The sequence below is a fragment of the Ranitomeya variabilis genome, chromosome 2, assembly GCF_051348905.1.
Source record: "Ranitomeya variabilis isolate aRanVar5 chromosome 2, aRanVar5.hap1, whole genome shotgun sequence".
NCBI classification, from domain to species: Eukaryota; Metazoa; Chordata; class Amphibia; order Anura; family Dendrobatidae; genus Ranitomeya; species Ranitomeya variabilis.
In genome coordinates, this window is record NC_135233.1 from 534,644,590 (window position 1) to 534,659,340 (window position 14,751).

The 14,751-nt window shown below is 46.2% G+C and overlaps 1 protein-coding gene across 6 annotated transcripts in view; it reads left to right on the top strand.

Annotated features, from left to right (window-relative positions):
• KIAA1549L (KIAA1549 like) overlaps positions 1-14,751 on the top strand; it is a 673,640-nt gene that overhangs the window by 483,331 nt on the left and 175,558 nt on the right. For all 6 annotated transcript variants that reach the window (XM_077288115.1, XM_077288116.1, XM_077288117.1 and 3 more), the window contains one exon: positions 8,671-8,888. In XM_077288115.1, the coding sequence (XP_077144230.1) occupies positions 8,671-8,888 (218 nt within the window). The remainder of the gene's footprint in view (positions 1-8,670; positions 8,889-14,751) is intronic.

The window sequence follows — 14,751 nt, forward strand, 5'->3', positions numbered from 1 at the left end:
ATTTTGGACAGGTGAAAGGGATCCAACACCATATCCCCACGGGAGATCACCGGCCCATAAAAGAGAGATACCGCCCTGTACCCCCAGCTCATTACCAGTGCGCTAAGGACATGTTGCGAATAAATGAAGGAGGCTGGGGTGGTGAGAGACAGTTGTAGCCCCTGGGCAGCTCCGTTAGTCCTTGTTAAAAAGAAAGATGACACAATGAGGATGTGCGTTGATTACAGGCAGTTGAATCGCATTACACATAAGGACGCATACCCACTGCCCAGGATAGAGGAGTCTCTGGCTGCCCTAAAGTCTGCTAACTATTTCTCTACCTTAGATCTCACCAGTGGGTATTGGCAGGTTCCCGTGGCGGAGGCGGACAAAGAGAAGACGGCCTTCACGACACCGATGGGTCTCTGCGAGTTCAACGACATGCCCTTCGGATTGTGCAATACCCCGGGGACGTTCCAGAGAATGATGGAGTGCTGTCTGGGGCACAAGAACTTTGAGACCGTACTGCTGTATTTGGATGATGTCATTGTCTTCTCTAAGACCTACGAAGACCATCTGAAACACCTGGCTGAGGTGTTTGAAGCCCTGTCCAACTTTGGCTTAAAGGTGAAACCGTCCAAATGTCATCTGCTGAAGTGCAGTACCTGGGCCATGTGGTGAGTGCTGAAGGAGTGGCCCCAGACCCCGACAAGGTCACGGTGATCCAGGACTGGCCGAAGCCCAGCAACCTCCACGAAATCCGGCAGTTCCTCGGGCTGGTAGGCTATTACCGGAGGTTCATTAAGGACTTCACCAAGAAGGCAGCGCCCTTGCAAGACCTGTTGGTGGGTCAATCAAAGAAGACCAAGGGGGAGAACACCCCATTTGATTGGAACGAGGGGCTGGAAGGATCCTTCGCTTGCTTGAAGTCGGCACTGACGGGAGAAGAGGTACTGGCCTACGCTGAATACGACCAACTGTTTGTGCTGTACACGGACGCCAGCAATGTAGGATTGGGAGCGGTGCTGTCCCAGGTCCAGAAAGGCAAGGAAAGGGTAATCGCTTACGCCAGCCGGAAACTTCGCCCCACAGAAAGGAACCCTGACAACTACAGCTCCTTTAAGCTGGAATTCCTTGCTATCGTCTGGGCAGTGACAGAGAGGTTCAAACACTACCTGGCCTCAGCGAAATTCACCGTCTTCACGGATAACAATCCGCTAACGCATCTGGATACCGCCAAACTCGGGGCCTTGGAACAGCGGTGGATGGCCCGGCTGTCCAACTACGACTTCACCATCAAGTACCGGGCAGGACGCAAGAATGCAAATGCCGACGCCTTGTCTCGAATGCCAAATTTGCCAGAAACGGGGGAAGACCCGGAGGCACTTGAAGAGGTGGAGCTGCCTGCATTCCATTGCCCCAAAGCCACTCAGAACTCCCATCATGTGAGGAGCAGGCACAAGAACCAACCGGATGCCACGCTGAATCCCCTGCCCCATCACGGATGGGCGGAAACTCAGGATGGTGACCCCGCGGTCCGTCGGGTGAAAGAACTCTTGATGCAGGCAGGGCTGCATCCCGTCCCAGATGATCTACAGGAGACCCAACAGCTGTGGAAGGGGAGAAGCAAACTGTTTATCCATGATGGCAAGCTGTGCCGGAGAAGCATCGACCCACGTACTCACGAATTGGTATGGCAGATAGTGGTGCCCAGGCGAGATGCGCCCATGGTTCTAGGAGCCTACCACGATGGAGCCGGACACTTCGGGTGGAGGAAGCTGGAGACGTTACTCCGAGGGAGGTTCTATTGGATTGGCATGAAGAGAGCCATTGAGAAGTGGTGTCGAGAGTGCGGTCCATGTAGCCTACGCATGAGGGACCGTGGCAGCCAGCGGGCTCCCTTGCAGCCTATCATCACCAGGCGGCCGCTCGAACTGGTCGCGCTGGATCATGTGAAGCTGACACCTAGCCGGTCAGGCTATATTTACGCCCTTACCATCGTAGATCACTACTCCAGATTTTTGGTGGTTGTGCCTGTCAAGGATCTAACGGCCAGGACTGCCGCCAAGGCCTTCCAGCAGTACTTTTGTAGGCCCCATGGCTACCCGGAGAAGGTACTGACCGATCAGGGACCAGCATTCGAAGCAGAAGTGTTCCAAGAGTTCTGCCAACTGTACGGGTGTAAGAAGATCAGAACCACACCGTCCATCCTCAAACCAATGGGATGTGCGAAAAGATGAACCAAGTGGTGATCGACTTACTGAAGACCTTGCCCGTAGAGGAACGGAACCTGTGGCCGACAAAGTTGCCTGACTTGGTGGATATATACAATCACATCCCAGTAAATTCTACCAACTGCACTCCAGCGTACCTGATGCGAGGAAGGTCTAGCCAGTTACCCGTCGATCTGGACATGGGGGTCCTAGTCCCCGAAGATACCTCGCCGGATGCAGATTGGGATGCAGAAAGGCAGCGAAGGTACCGCAAAGTACAGGAGTGCGTGGAGAGAAGTCTCGCCCAGGCTAGGCAGAAACAAGAAAGGGACTACAACCAGCACGCTCCTGCGATTTCCCTGTCACCTGGTGAGCAAGTACTCAAACGAAAGAGGAGACTACACAAGCTCGATGACCAATGGGAAGCGGAACCATATACCATCCTGCCATCCGATTTCGACAACACGAAGGTCTGTCTCATCAGCAAGGACAGAGGGGAGACCTCGACGGTGATATCCAGGGACCACCTTACAGCCTGCCCTGATAAGCTGAGAGCGAAAGAAATGGATCCAGGAACCTCCCCACCTGTAGAAAAGAAGAAGATGATCCACACTGTCCTTGGTGACTTTCCCCAGTCCTGGACTCAGATAAATCAGGCCATCGTGGTACCTGTTCTAACGTTCCCCCAGCCGGACCCACCAGAAACAATGGTGGCACCAGATCATCCGGCCCCGCTGCCTACCTGAAGATGCTGTGCCGACCGTTGAAATGGCAAATCCTCCTTCTGCTATCGACGAGCCTGCCGTACCCACTGTTGGAAGCAGCAGCCCTGAGAGCTCTAGCCTGCCAGTGCTACCCAGACTCACTAGAAGTGTAGCCAGAAGACAGTGCACTACACCAGCTGTAGCAAGCATAGCGGGCCCTGTTAGATCAATAGCAACCCCTGCGCTGCGAAGGTCTACGCTCAGCACTCAGAATCAAACTCCCCTCCGCTACAAAACTTGGAGGTGTTAGTGAGGGCTGCTATTTAGTTAACAATTGTTTGTGTGCATATCTTTTGTTGCAGGTTTTAAAATGGACAACGGAGTAATGGACAGTGAATTACTCCAAAAACTTCTAAAAGGGGACCCCTTTGTTTACCCGGGGTCCCCGCTGTTTCAACCACTGAACTGAGAGTCATAAACTGTGCATTCCCTAACTTTTGCAACGTTCAAGAGTCCTCACCTCCCATAGAGGGAAGCACTGTTATGTTTAATTGTTTATGATGTTTCAAAATTTTGTGTGTTTTCTGTTAACATGTATTGTTGTTCTTATTTTCCCAGTCCGGGAGTACTGGATTTAACCGGGGGGGAGTGCAGCGCCCCAGAGTCCTGGTCATTGCAGTAACGTCGCTCTGCCGCTAAGGGGGGCAATGTTGCGTCTGATTGCACTAAAGGAGTTCACCTGATCAGGTAACACTCACACTACACTTCACACTCCGGCCACCAGGGGGAGTGGTTCTATCTAGTAGGCCACTCCTCACACTCTGGTAAAACTGGGGGTTGGACAGGAAGACAGGGAGAAGTAACTGGGAAGAGCTAGAGAGAGGACCTGTCAGGGATGGGATCCTGACAGATTCCTAAGAAAGGACAAGAAGCGAGGTTTATTGTGCTGAGTGAGAAAACGGGAATACAGCAAAGAGGCGATAGGGACAGAAGGAGTCATGCTGTAAGATCGAGGCAACATCCTTCTGAAGCGCAAACAGTCGGTGGCCGGAACGCCGAGAAAGTAAGAGACTTTAAGCAATACTTCAAACCACGGCAGGACAGCCAATTATAGGTTGTCTGTCTCACCCAAATCACCTAAGCAGACAACGGAGGCAGCTGTGGGAGAGGGGCGACTCTAGGGTCCCGGAAGAACTCCAGGCCTACCCCGTCATACGGGTGCGTCCTAACCATATCATCTGGCGGACGGAGAGAACGAACATCAGAGACAGACAGAATCAGTTGTGAGGACTATCCTGGGGAGCTCAGCAAGGAAGGACTACAACACACAGGCGCTAGAAGGTAGACACTGATTCCCACCTGCAAAGGGGAACTCCGGATGTGCCGTTGGACCGGCCGGTCTCAGCCAGCCCTGTTAACAGTGCTCTGGATTGGGTACCTCCAAACCTTCAGTAAAAAGGTACAGAGACTGCAACCTGGTGTCCTCGTTATTTACTGCGACCTGCACCGCACCACCACAACATCATCACCATCCCCTCCACCTTCATTGTACACCCCTCAGCAGGGTCACGGACCGGGTCTAGCCACCGTGACAACCCCAGAACAGAGACTCAGAGGCCCGGTACCGGGTACCCCTCGGCCCTGCGGCAGTGGGGGCGCTACATGTGTCATTGCCAGCAAAAGATATAACACAAAATATTGAGATGAACTTTTGTTATGACCAAATACTTACTTTCCACCATAGTTTGCAAAATAAATCTTGCCAAATCAGACAAGGTGATTTTCTGGATTTGTTTTCTCATTTTGACTCTCATAGTTGTGGTCTACCTACGATGTCAATTACAGGCCACTCTCATCTTTTTAATTGTGAGAACTTGCACAGTTGGTGGCTGACTAAATACTTTTTTTCACCACTGTATACGGCTGTAAAGTGCCAGAATTTGAGACCTTACCCTGTCAGCGTGGTAGACTGCGTCTGGATGTCGGCCTGCAGTAGGGGGTATATGGCCGAAAATGATGCACGGAAGAGCGTACGTTCACTCTGCCAGCACCATTATAGTCTATGGCCTGTCGGTGAATACGACCAAATCCCATTTTGCGTTGAGGGTTGGATCCAATCCCTGATAGGACCCACAAACGTGATGATAAGAGCAATGTGAAAGTACCTTTATTCTGGTCAGCATAGCACATAAAACATTTATTGTTCATTACCCAACATGAAGCAACATGTCTGCATTGCCTGACTCTCTAAAAAAAACCAAGACTGAAACAAAATGAACAAATACCCTGCTGTAAGTAAATAAGTAAAAGCAGTAGTGCATATCATAACATATCATAGTGCATAACATCGGGTACTCAGTAAACACAGTTTTTGATTAAAAAAAAGCGTAAAAGCCATCCCACCAGCGACAGAATGTACCCAAGTTTGGTGAATACAGGTTGTGGGTACAGCTTGTTTCATGTTCCTATATTCCCTTTGACTACCCAACAATAATCAGCATGCCGACATTGTCTGATTCTCTAATTAGCAGTGTAATCCTTACAATAGCCCATCACATTTTGCTGCAGATGTGTTCTTCTTACAGAGCGGAAGGGATACTGCAAAGCATGCATCTTATCCAGCATAGATGTGTCCCAAAATGCTGCATATCAGTGTAGCATTATAAAGTCTGCATTTCTTGGGCTTCAGTAAAGAACTGATTTGAGTTAGTAGAAGGCTGCTAGGCAATAATATTTGGTGGGGTCCGCTCCTAAGTAGCAGTGTGTCATATAAGACATAACTGGTGGAGGGATTTGGAGCGAACATTGTGAAGGGACAGTTGTTCCTTTTATCCAGCCCTGTCAAAGCACAAACACTATTTAGTAGAAGAGAAGAGTTTTGTAAAAGAATTTGCACAAGAGTAAAGTAATCTGGCTGCAGTTTTCCTTAAGCAATACCCAGGGCCAGCGTTTGGCACAGGCAGACCAGGCAGCCGCCTGGGGCCCCCACCTACAAGGGGGCCCCTGCATCTGCAACCCCTGAATGAAGTGCCCAGAGGGTTTTCAGCAGTGAATAATGCTGTGCATTGCTCTGTAGTCCCAAAACGTGTCTCCCAAACCCCCCTTGAGACCCCCTCAGTGCAGCGATTTACTCACTGTGGTCCCGGAGCTCTTAGCTGATTGCTGTAGGATCAGGTTTCACAGTCACATACAGCGGCCATCAGCATAGGCTCTGACCACAGTCACTGAATCATTGCTTGTAATCTGACAGGGTGACCTGCTGTCACTACTGTCTGGATGACACAGACAGGAATATTGTTTGCTGAATGAGGGCATTTATTATATAGAAATAAATGAATTCCCACGTGAAATAATAAGGGTAAATCATACACATATATAGTACAGGTGTGCATAGGAATCAGCGTTTTTGGTGCATTTTTTTGCAACCAAAACCTGCTCTCTTGGCAGTAAAAACACTGCTTTCAAAGCACCCATTTTTTAGGGTAAGTGCAGAGGATCCGGAAATGGCAGCCTTTTGGATGCAGTGGACATGTGCTACATCCAAAGTGCTGCCATGTTTTGAACACAGGTGATTCCGCATGTGTTCATTGAACCGCGCAGAATCCCTGCGTCCTATACATTGCACGGGAGATTTCTCTAGGGGAGACTCGCGTCTACGCCAGATAAATTGGCATGCTGCAGCCTGGACAGACACGCCGCATGTCCGTCTCTGCGGGTGAGGTGCGGGTGTCAGTGCACGCATAGTAGAGATGGAATTTCTTGAAATCCCATCAACTATACTGTAACATGTGGCCGCTGCGGGTTGGACGCTGCACAAGTACACAGCAGCCAACCTGCAGCGTTTACTGATTGTGGGCACACACCCTTAGAGCTTTTGCTGTTTGTTTTTTACAGTATGCATTTTGTCTACAGTACATGTTTAATAAAGTTAGTGTTATTCACAAAAAAAGCAGCGAAAAACAATGTTGCAACATTTGAAGCATTTTTTAAACTTTTTCATTGCTTTCTACGGGTGAAAAAAATTGCTGAAAGGAGTGATATGCTGCAGATTTAAAAAACGCTGCCGTTGTGAAATCCAGTCAGAGGAAAATAAAAGGGTGTGCAGGAGATTTCTGAAAATCTCCGTTTTTGCTTGTGCTGTAAAATGCTGTAAACTTCTTATTTGCAGAAGAAAAAGCTGCAAAAATTCTGCATATGAACATGGCGAAAAGCTGCTTTTCAAAGTGCCAGCAAAACATAGGAGATTTCCGAAATCTCCTGCAGGCGCTTGTTTTTTTTCTGACTGGATTTCAGAACTGTAGCGCTTTTTAAATCTGTAGCGGGTCACTTCTTTCAGTGTGTTGTCACCTGTAGAAAGCGATGAAAGAATAAAAAAGCTGCAGATATTGCAACGGCATTTTTCACTGCAATTTTTTAAGTGGTTTTGGTGAATTAAACTATTAGGTCTCGTTCATATGTTCAGTATTTGTAATGCAGAAACAGCAGTGGAACAATGAGGCTATGTGCACACGTTGCGGAATCTGCTGTGGATTTTTCCACGCAGATTCCTAAAAAGCGGAATTACCGCTTTTTTTGTCCGGTTTTCAACAGCGTTTTTACCCCTGCGGATTCCTATTATGGAGCAGGTGTAAAACGCTGTGGAATCGGCACAAACAATTGACATGCTGCAGAAAATACAACGCAGCGTTTCTGAGTGGTATTTCCACAGCATGTGTACGGCTTTTTTTGTTTTCCATACGTTTACATGGTGCTGTACAACGCATGGAAAACTGCTGCAGATCCACAGTAAAATCCGCAGCATGTGCACATACCCTGAGAAACACGTCACCACTTCGCTATTTATCACCCTCCTGGTTTTGGCTTACACATACTGATGTGAAATACTGACCAAATACTGATCGTATGAATGTGATCTTAAACATACCGTAGACAAAGCAAACATCCTCACTCCAAAAAAAAAGCTGAAAAAAGTGTGAAGAACACCGCAAAATAAGCTGAAAAACAGGTGTTTTGAACGCAACGGTTTTACTGCTAATACAAAAGGTTTTGGCTACTGAAAAAAATGCTGCATGTGAAATTAGTCTTACTCTGAAACGCTATGTCTATCTGTGGTGTTACATAGGACTGCATGTGATATATACTAAATTATCTGTACTCAGAGTTAGCACTGTATTATCTGTGGTGTTAAAAAAAAAATTAAGAGAGGGCTGGGGGCAACTCTTTGTCTTGGTGCTTGGGCCCCCAATCTTTTCTGACCCTAGCAACGCCCCTGCATACAGCTAATAGTGGCAGACCTGTTGGCCGATATAAGGCCCCTAAATATGGGGGCCACAGTGTGAGCACTGGCTCCAGGCCCCTCCACCAACTGTATCCGCATCCTGCTCATGTAATGTAACTTAAATGTTTGTGTGATTTTACAATGTTAGCATTTGGGGCCCCACTTTAAATTTTTGCCTAGGGCCCCACTTTGTCAAAAACCGGCCCTTGCAATACCTCACCTGTTCATGAGTTGTATTGCATCTTCATTGAATGGGGGCTGAGCTGCAATACCCCTCACAACCTGTGAACAGGTGTGGCGCTCTTTCTGGAAAAAAATAGTTATGTTTTTCTAAGTAAATTTAGTAAGTAGATTGTGGTAAAGCTTCTACCCACTAATCCCATTTGATGCAGTACACGTAGTAGAATGGATTAAAGGGCTCGTAAAGAAAGAATATTTTGTGAATATTTTGTTCAAAATAAAGACAACTTCTTGAAAGTTATCTTCCTCTTACCAGGTTAATAAAGCACTTAAGCAGAAATCAGACATAGAGCACTATCGCAACAAACTACGACTGAAAGCGAAGAGGAAAGGCTACTATGATTTCCCTCCCATACAAAGCAAGTCACTGAATGACCGGAAGAGAAAGATCTATGATAAAACTCAGATGGAGATCGACAACGTGCTGGATGCCGGGACAGACACTTCTTCTCCATTTGTGGAGCCTAAGAACAGGTACAACTTCTTAGAATTAAACTCTCTGGCCACAAAACGGCTAATGACATGAATGTTAGCATTTCCACTTATGAAAATCCATTCACTGGTCAGTATTTTACATCAGTATTTCTAAGCCAAAATAACAAGTGAAACAATCAGAGGAAAAGTATAATAGAAACACGTCACCATTTCTACATTTCTCACCCACTCCTGGTCTTACAAATACTGAGGTAAAATACTGATCAAATACTGACATGGCCTCAGGTTAATCGATAAAATGACTACACTCACAATGTATTAATGGGTCCAGACAGAAATGCAATTTACAGGCAGCGAATGATATAGTTAGATACATAACTTGTGTTCCTGGACCCCTAAATAAAATATGGAGCATGTAACATCAAACATTTATATTACTAGTGAGTTTTACAAAGGGGCCCATGGTTACCCTGTATTACCCCCTTCACCCCAAAGCCTGTTTTCAACTTCCTTATCAGGCCAATTTTTTAAATTATGACCACTGTCACTTTATGAGGAAATAACTAAGAATGCTTCAATGCATCCCACTAATGCTAAGATTGTTTATTCGTGACAAACGTGATTTTTAGGCCAGGTTCACATTACGTTTCAGTCGTTCGTTAGACGGACTACGTTACACCGCGGCATAAAGCGGTGTAACGTAGTCCGTTGACGCCGCCATTTAGTTCAATGTCGGATGCATCGCTAGTGCACGCCCATTGTGGGTGTGCGCTAGTGATGTGCCGTCATTGAGTGACGGACCCTGGGACGCGGGCTGCAGCGTTTCCGGGTCCATCACTGCTAGCGCAGATAGAGCATCTGCTAGTTCTATCTGCTCTAGCGGTATGACAAGTCGGCACTTGCGTTAACAGCAGCCCGTTAACGCATGTGTTGAACGTGCTGCTGTTAACGCAGTGTGAACCTAGCCTTAGCCCCATTTTTTTATTTTCACAAGAGAAACAGGAGAAATGGACCAGAAAATGTGTTGTGCAGTTTCTCCTGAGTACGCCCGATACCCCACAAGTGTGGGAAAATCACTCTTTGTGCGCATTGCAGGGCTTGGAAGTGAAGGAGCACCGTTTGACTTTTTGAACGCGAAATTGGCTTGATTCTAGAGTGGTCGCCATGTCGCATTTGGAGAGCCCCTGATGTGCCTAAACAGTGGAAACCAACCACAAGTGACCGCATTTTGGAAACTACCCTATAAGTGGGGGAAACCACTGTTTGGTCGCACGGCATGGCTTGGAAGGGAAAGAGCACCATTTGACATGTTGAACGTGAAATTGGTTGAAATCAAGAGTGGATGCCATGTCGTGTTTGGAGAGCCCCAGATGTGCCTAAACAGTGGAAACTCCTCACGAGTGACCTCATTTTGGAAACTAGACCCTTCAAGGAACTTATCTAGATGTGTGGTGAGCACTTTGAACCCCCAAGTGCGTTACAGAAATTTAAACCATTAAGCCATGAAAATAAAAAATCTAATATTTTCCTCAAAAATGATCTTTTGGCCCCAATTTTTTTTATTTTCACAAGGGAAACAGGAGAAATGGACCCCAAAATGTGTTGCGCAATTTCTCCTGAATACACTGATACCCCATATGTCGGGGGAAAACTACTGTTTGGGCGCACCACAGGGCTTGGAAAGGAAGGAGCACCTTTGACTTTTTGAATGCGAAAATTGGCTGGAATCGAGAGCGGACATCATGTTGCATTTGGTGAGCCCCTGATGTGCATAAACAGTGGAAACTTGTTGTGGTACCATGGAGAGTGACAAGGGAGCTGTTGTCACGGTATTTGGAGGTCAAGATAAGGGCATCCCTCTTGTCCTTATACTTGACCACCAGCATGTTGTTTCTGCATTGGGCTCTGCTGTCACCCTTTCTCAGCAGTTGCCCAATTAGCAGCTTAGGGAGGCCGCTCTGATTTTTTTCACAGTGTTGCATGCAACTATACCTCTGATTGAGAGTGTCTTGAAGCGTGGGATGCTGGTGATATCCTTTATCCAGCAGTGGGTGCAGCAATTCCCACACAATTTTTCCACTTAACCCCAGGCCAGGGGGACATTCAGGGGGGTCAATCTGGGTGCCCTTCACCTTGTAGACCCTAAATCTGTGTGTGTACCTTGAGGTATTCCCACACAGCTTGTATAGTATAATTCCGTACCTTGACCCTCTTACTGGGCAGGTGTCTGAATTTTAGCCTCCCTTTGAAATGACCAGTAATTCATCTATACAGATGTCCCTTTGGGGGTTGTACGCCTCAGCAAATTTTCTGCTGAAGTGGTCAACTACTGGCCAAATTTTGATCAAAGTTAGAATTTTCTCGTGGAGGACACTGCGCATTATCACTGTAATTCAAAAAATGTTTGGATCGCTTGAAATTGTGTCCTTGTCATGGCCATACGGAATACCAGAGTGGTGTAGAGTATATCAATACTTAAGTATTGCCGAAGCTCTGTTTTTTTGACTATGCCCATATGTCCCAAAATGTCTTAATGTCTGCTGCATTGATAGGGGTCCATTTGAAATATGATCACGTGGGATTTGGGGTGAAAAATTGATGAGCATACAAATTTGTCAGGGCCACCATAAAAGATGTATTATTTCCTCACTGAATAAGAATTTGAAAATATACATTTCAATGAGGCCTGTAACATCAAACTGGATTCCTGAGCTGTCATGAAATCCGGATTAACAGGCTGAAATTTTTTTGCGGGGTGGATTCCATGTTGGAGTAATTACTGTAGGGGTTGTCTGGGTCCTAGGGCTCCTTGCTAGCGGCCCCACTCACTAGATGAAGAGGAGGGGGAAGAGGTATAGAGGTATGTGGCATCTTCCTCACTGGCTGAATCTGTGTCGGAGGCAAAGAAAGCGTATGCCTCCTCTGGTGAACAGCATCTTCTTGATGAATGGGCCATTTTTACTTTATTCTTCAAAACTCTGTTGATGTGTGTGTAAGTGGTGCTTTTACACTTGTATTGTGTGGGGCTTGTGTAATTGGTACTATTTATTATAAAAGTAGAAAAAAAGTAAAAAGGAAAAATTCAGAAGAAACACTTAGAAGAAAAAAAATGAAAAGGAAAATCAGTACATGTAAAAAAAAGTTTGTATAAAAAAATTAGTGACGTTTACTACACTAATGCCCTACCTCTACATTTACCCGGCACTAATTTTTGTTTTTTTTCTTGCAAAAGAAAATGGACATCACTAACAATGCGACATACACTCCTCTAGTGCACTACGTAAAAATGTACTCAGCACAAACAATTTTTTTTTTTTGCAAAAGAAAAACATTACCTACCTATAAAACCGCTCTGTACTAACTACTTTTTTTCTAAAAGAAAATCGGACGTCACTAACAGTGTGGCATCAGCTACTCTAATACGTTACCTCACTATCTATGAAACTACTCTGTACTAACAACTATTTTTTTTTTTTAATCGGATGTCACTAACAGTGTGATGTTTGCTACTCAAATACGCTACCTCGCTATCTATGAAATTACACTATACTAACTACTATTTTTTTTTTCTAAAAAAAAAAAAAAAAAAAAAATCGGACGCAACTTAAGGTACCTTCACACTGAACAACTTAACAACGATATCGCTAGCGATCCGTGACGTTGCAGCGTCCTGGATAGCGATATCGTTGTGTTTGACACGCAGCAGCGATCAGGATCCTGCTGTGACATCGTTGGTCGGAGCTAGGAGGCCAGCACCTTATTTCGTCGCTGGATCTCCCGCAGACATCGTTTAATCGGCGTGTGTGACGCGGATTCAGCAATGTCTTCACTGGTAACCAGGGTAAACATCGGGTTACTAAGCGCAGGGCCGCGCTTAGTAACCCGATGTTTACCCTGGTTACCAGTGTAAATGTAAAAAAAACCAAACACTACATACTTACATTCCGGTGTCTGTGGCGTCCCCCGGCGTTCTGCTTCCCTGCACTGTGTCAGCGCCGGCTGGCCGTAAAGCAGGGCACAGCGGTGACGTCACCGCTCTGCTTTACGGCCGGCGCCCTAAAAATACAATTAGGAGAGGCGTTGATTGAAGAGGGGCAGAATGGGTGGGATGGGGGAGAGAGGACTGGGATCAGGGAACTGCTGCTGCTACTGAGATCACAGATCAGTCACACAGCAGCCAGCACACAGCACAGGAGGAGCTCGCATCACAGGAGGCAGAGCGCAGCACAGAAGATCACAGAACCAGGAGGCACAGATCTCAGGGGGATTTCTCTGGCCACCAATGATTCTCTCTCTCAGGGTAACACAGGGGGGTCTCACAACCACTCTGCACGCCAACTCTTAAGGTAAAGATGGCATGCAGAGTGGAAATCGCTATTTTGAGATAAACCCCTTTGGCGCTGATTGATCAAGAACTATTGTTCAGCCAATCAGCACCAAAGGGGTTAATCAGGTGAGGTGACGTCGCAATCACCCCACCCATCTGTGATTGGTGCTGTCTCAGACAGCACCGATTACACCATGTCACATGTTTTTTTACAACTTTATAGACACTGTGATTGGCTGGTTAAAATTGAACAGCCAATCACAGTGATTGCCAACACAGGGGGGCATTACAGACCCTGGGGGCGATGTGCAGGGATAGCCTGGTTTCAAGTGCATGGTGCAGTGAGGGGAAATATATACTGTTCTTTGCACGAAAGCAGCTCCTGCTCCGCCGTATATATACGCCGCATGTATTGGGAAGGGGTTAAACGGGCCTGAGGGTGACTTCTACCTCTGTACCTCCCAATACCATGCCTCTGGCTATAAATTGTGCAGAACAGATTGGAGGGTGACATTGGGGCCGATTTATCACAACTGTCTTATTGCTTATTGCCCATAGCAACCAATCACAGAGCAGCTTTTATTTCACCAGAGCTCTGTGTGAGCAGTTTTCCCATAGGCTCATGCAGACGAACATTTTAATCGGACGAGTGCTATCCGTGGTTTTGGCTTATAGCACTCACACTCTGGGGCCAAGCACAGGGCTGATTTTTTTCCTTGAACTGCGTGATCCGAGGAGAAAAAAAAACAGCATGCATGAATGGCCTCCAAGACTCGGATAGCACTCGCCCTTTCATGTCTATGGGTCAGAGAAAAAAATGGTGTGTCATCTGAGTGTGGTCTGATTTTCACGGGCTGACATAATGGAGAAAGTGGAGAAGCTTTTCTTTTCTCTCCACCTCAGATATGATGACGCTCTGATCAAACTCTAACCAGTCTGACTAGCCTGATCGGCCCGATTCTCTAGGATGTCGTCCGCACCTGCCATATTACACAGTGTTGAGAAATGAGGCCTATTGTTTCCTGTTTTGGTTGAGTAAATCTTGGTCCTGTAGCACAGTACAATATCCGCCACATGGTTACAAAGATAGAGCACAGGATTATTGGGTAAAGTTGCCCATAGACTTGGAACATTTGACTGATCTTTATTACTAATGAACTCCCCATATGTTTGCCCTCTCCATTTTGTCGAGTGTACATTTTTCATTAGGTAGCTGGAAGGTGAATTGGCAGCAGCCTATTTACCATAGGAACAAAACTGAGTTCAACATACCCAATCCTTCTTAAAAGAATTTGGCTGAAATTGATCAAACTTTGGTAGTTGCTAAAAAATTGCCAATATTTTTCTCGACTTAAAAAATTTAAGAGTATGTGCACTGACATTTCTACTAAAGTTTTGGCAGAAAAAAACTGCATAAAATATTCGTTTTTTTATGGCATTTTGTATCTGTTTTTTAACCTTAGTCATTAGAATATGTGAAAGATGCTGCAAGAACGCTGAAAGAATTAAGATGATGCAGATTTGCATCAGATCTGTAAAAAAAATTAAGCAACATGTGCCTGAGACTTCAGGAAT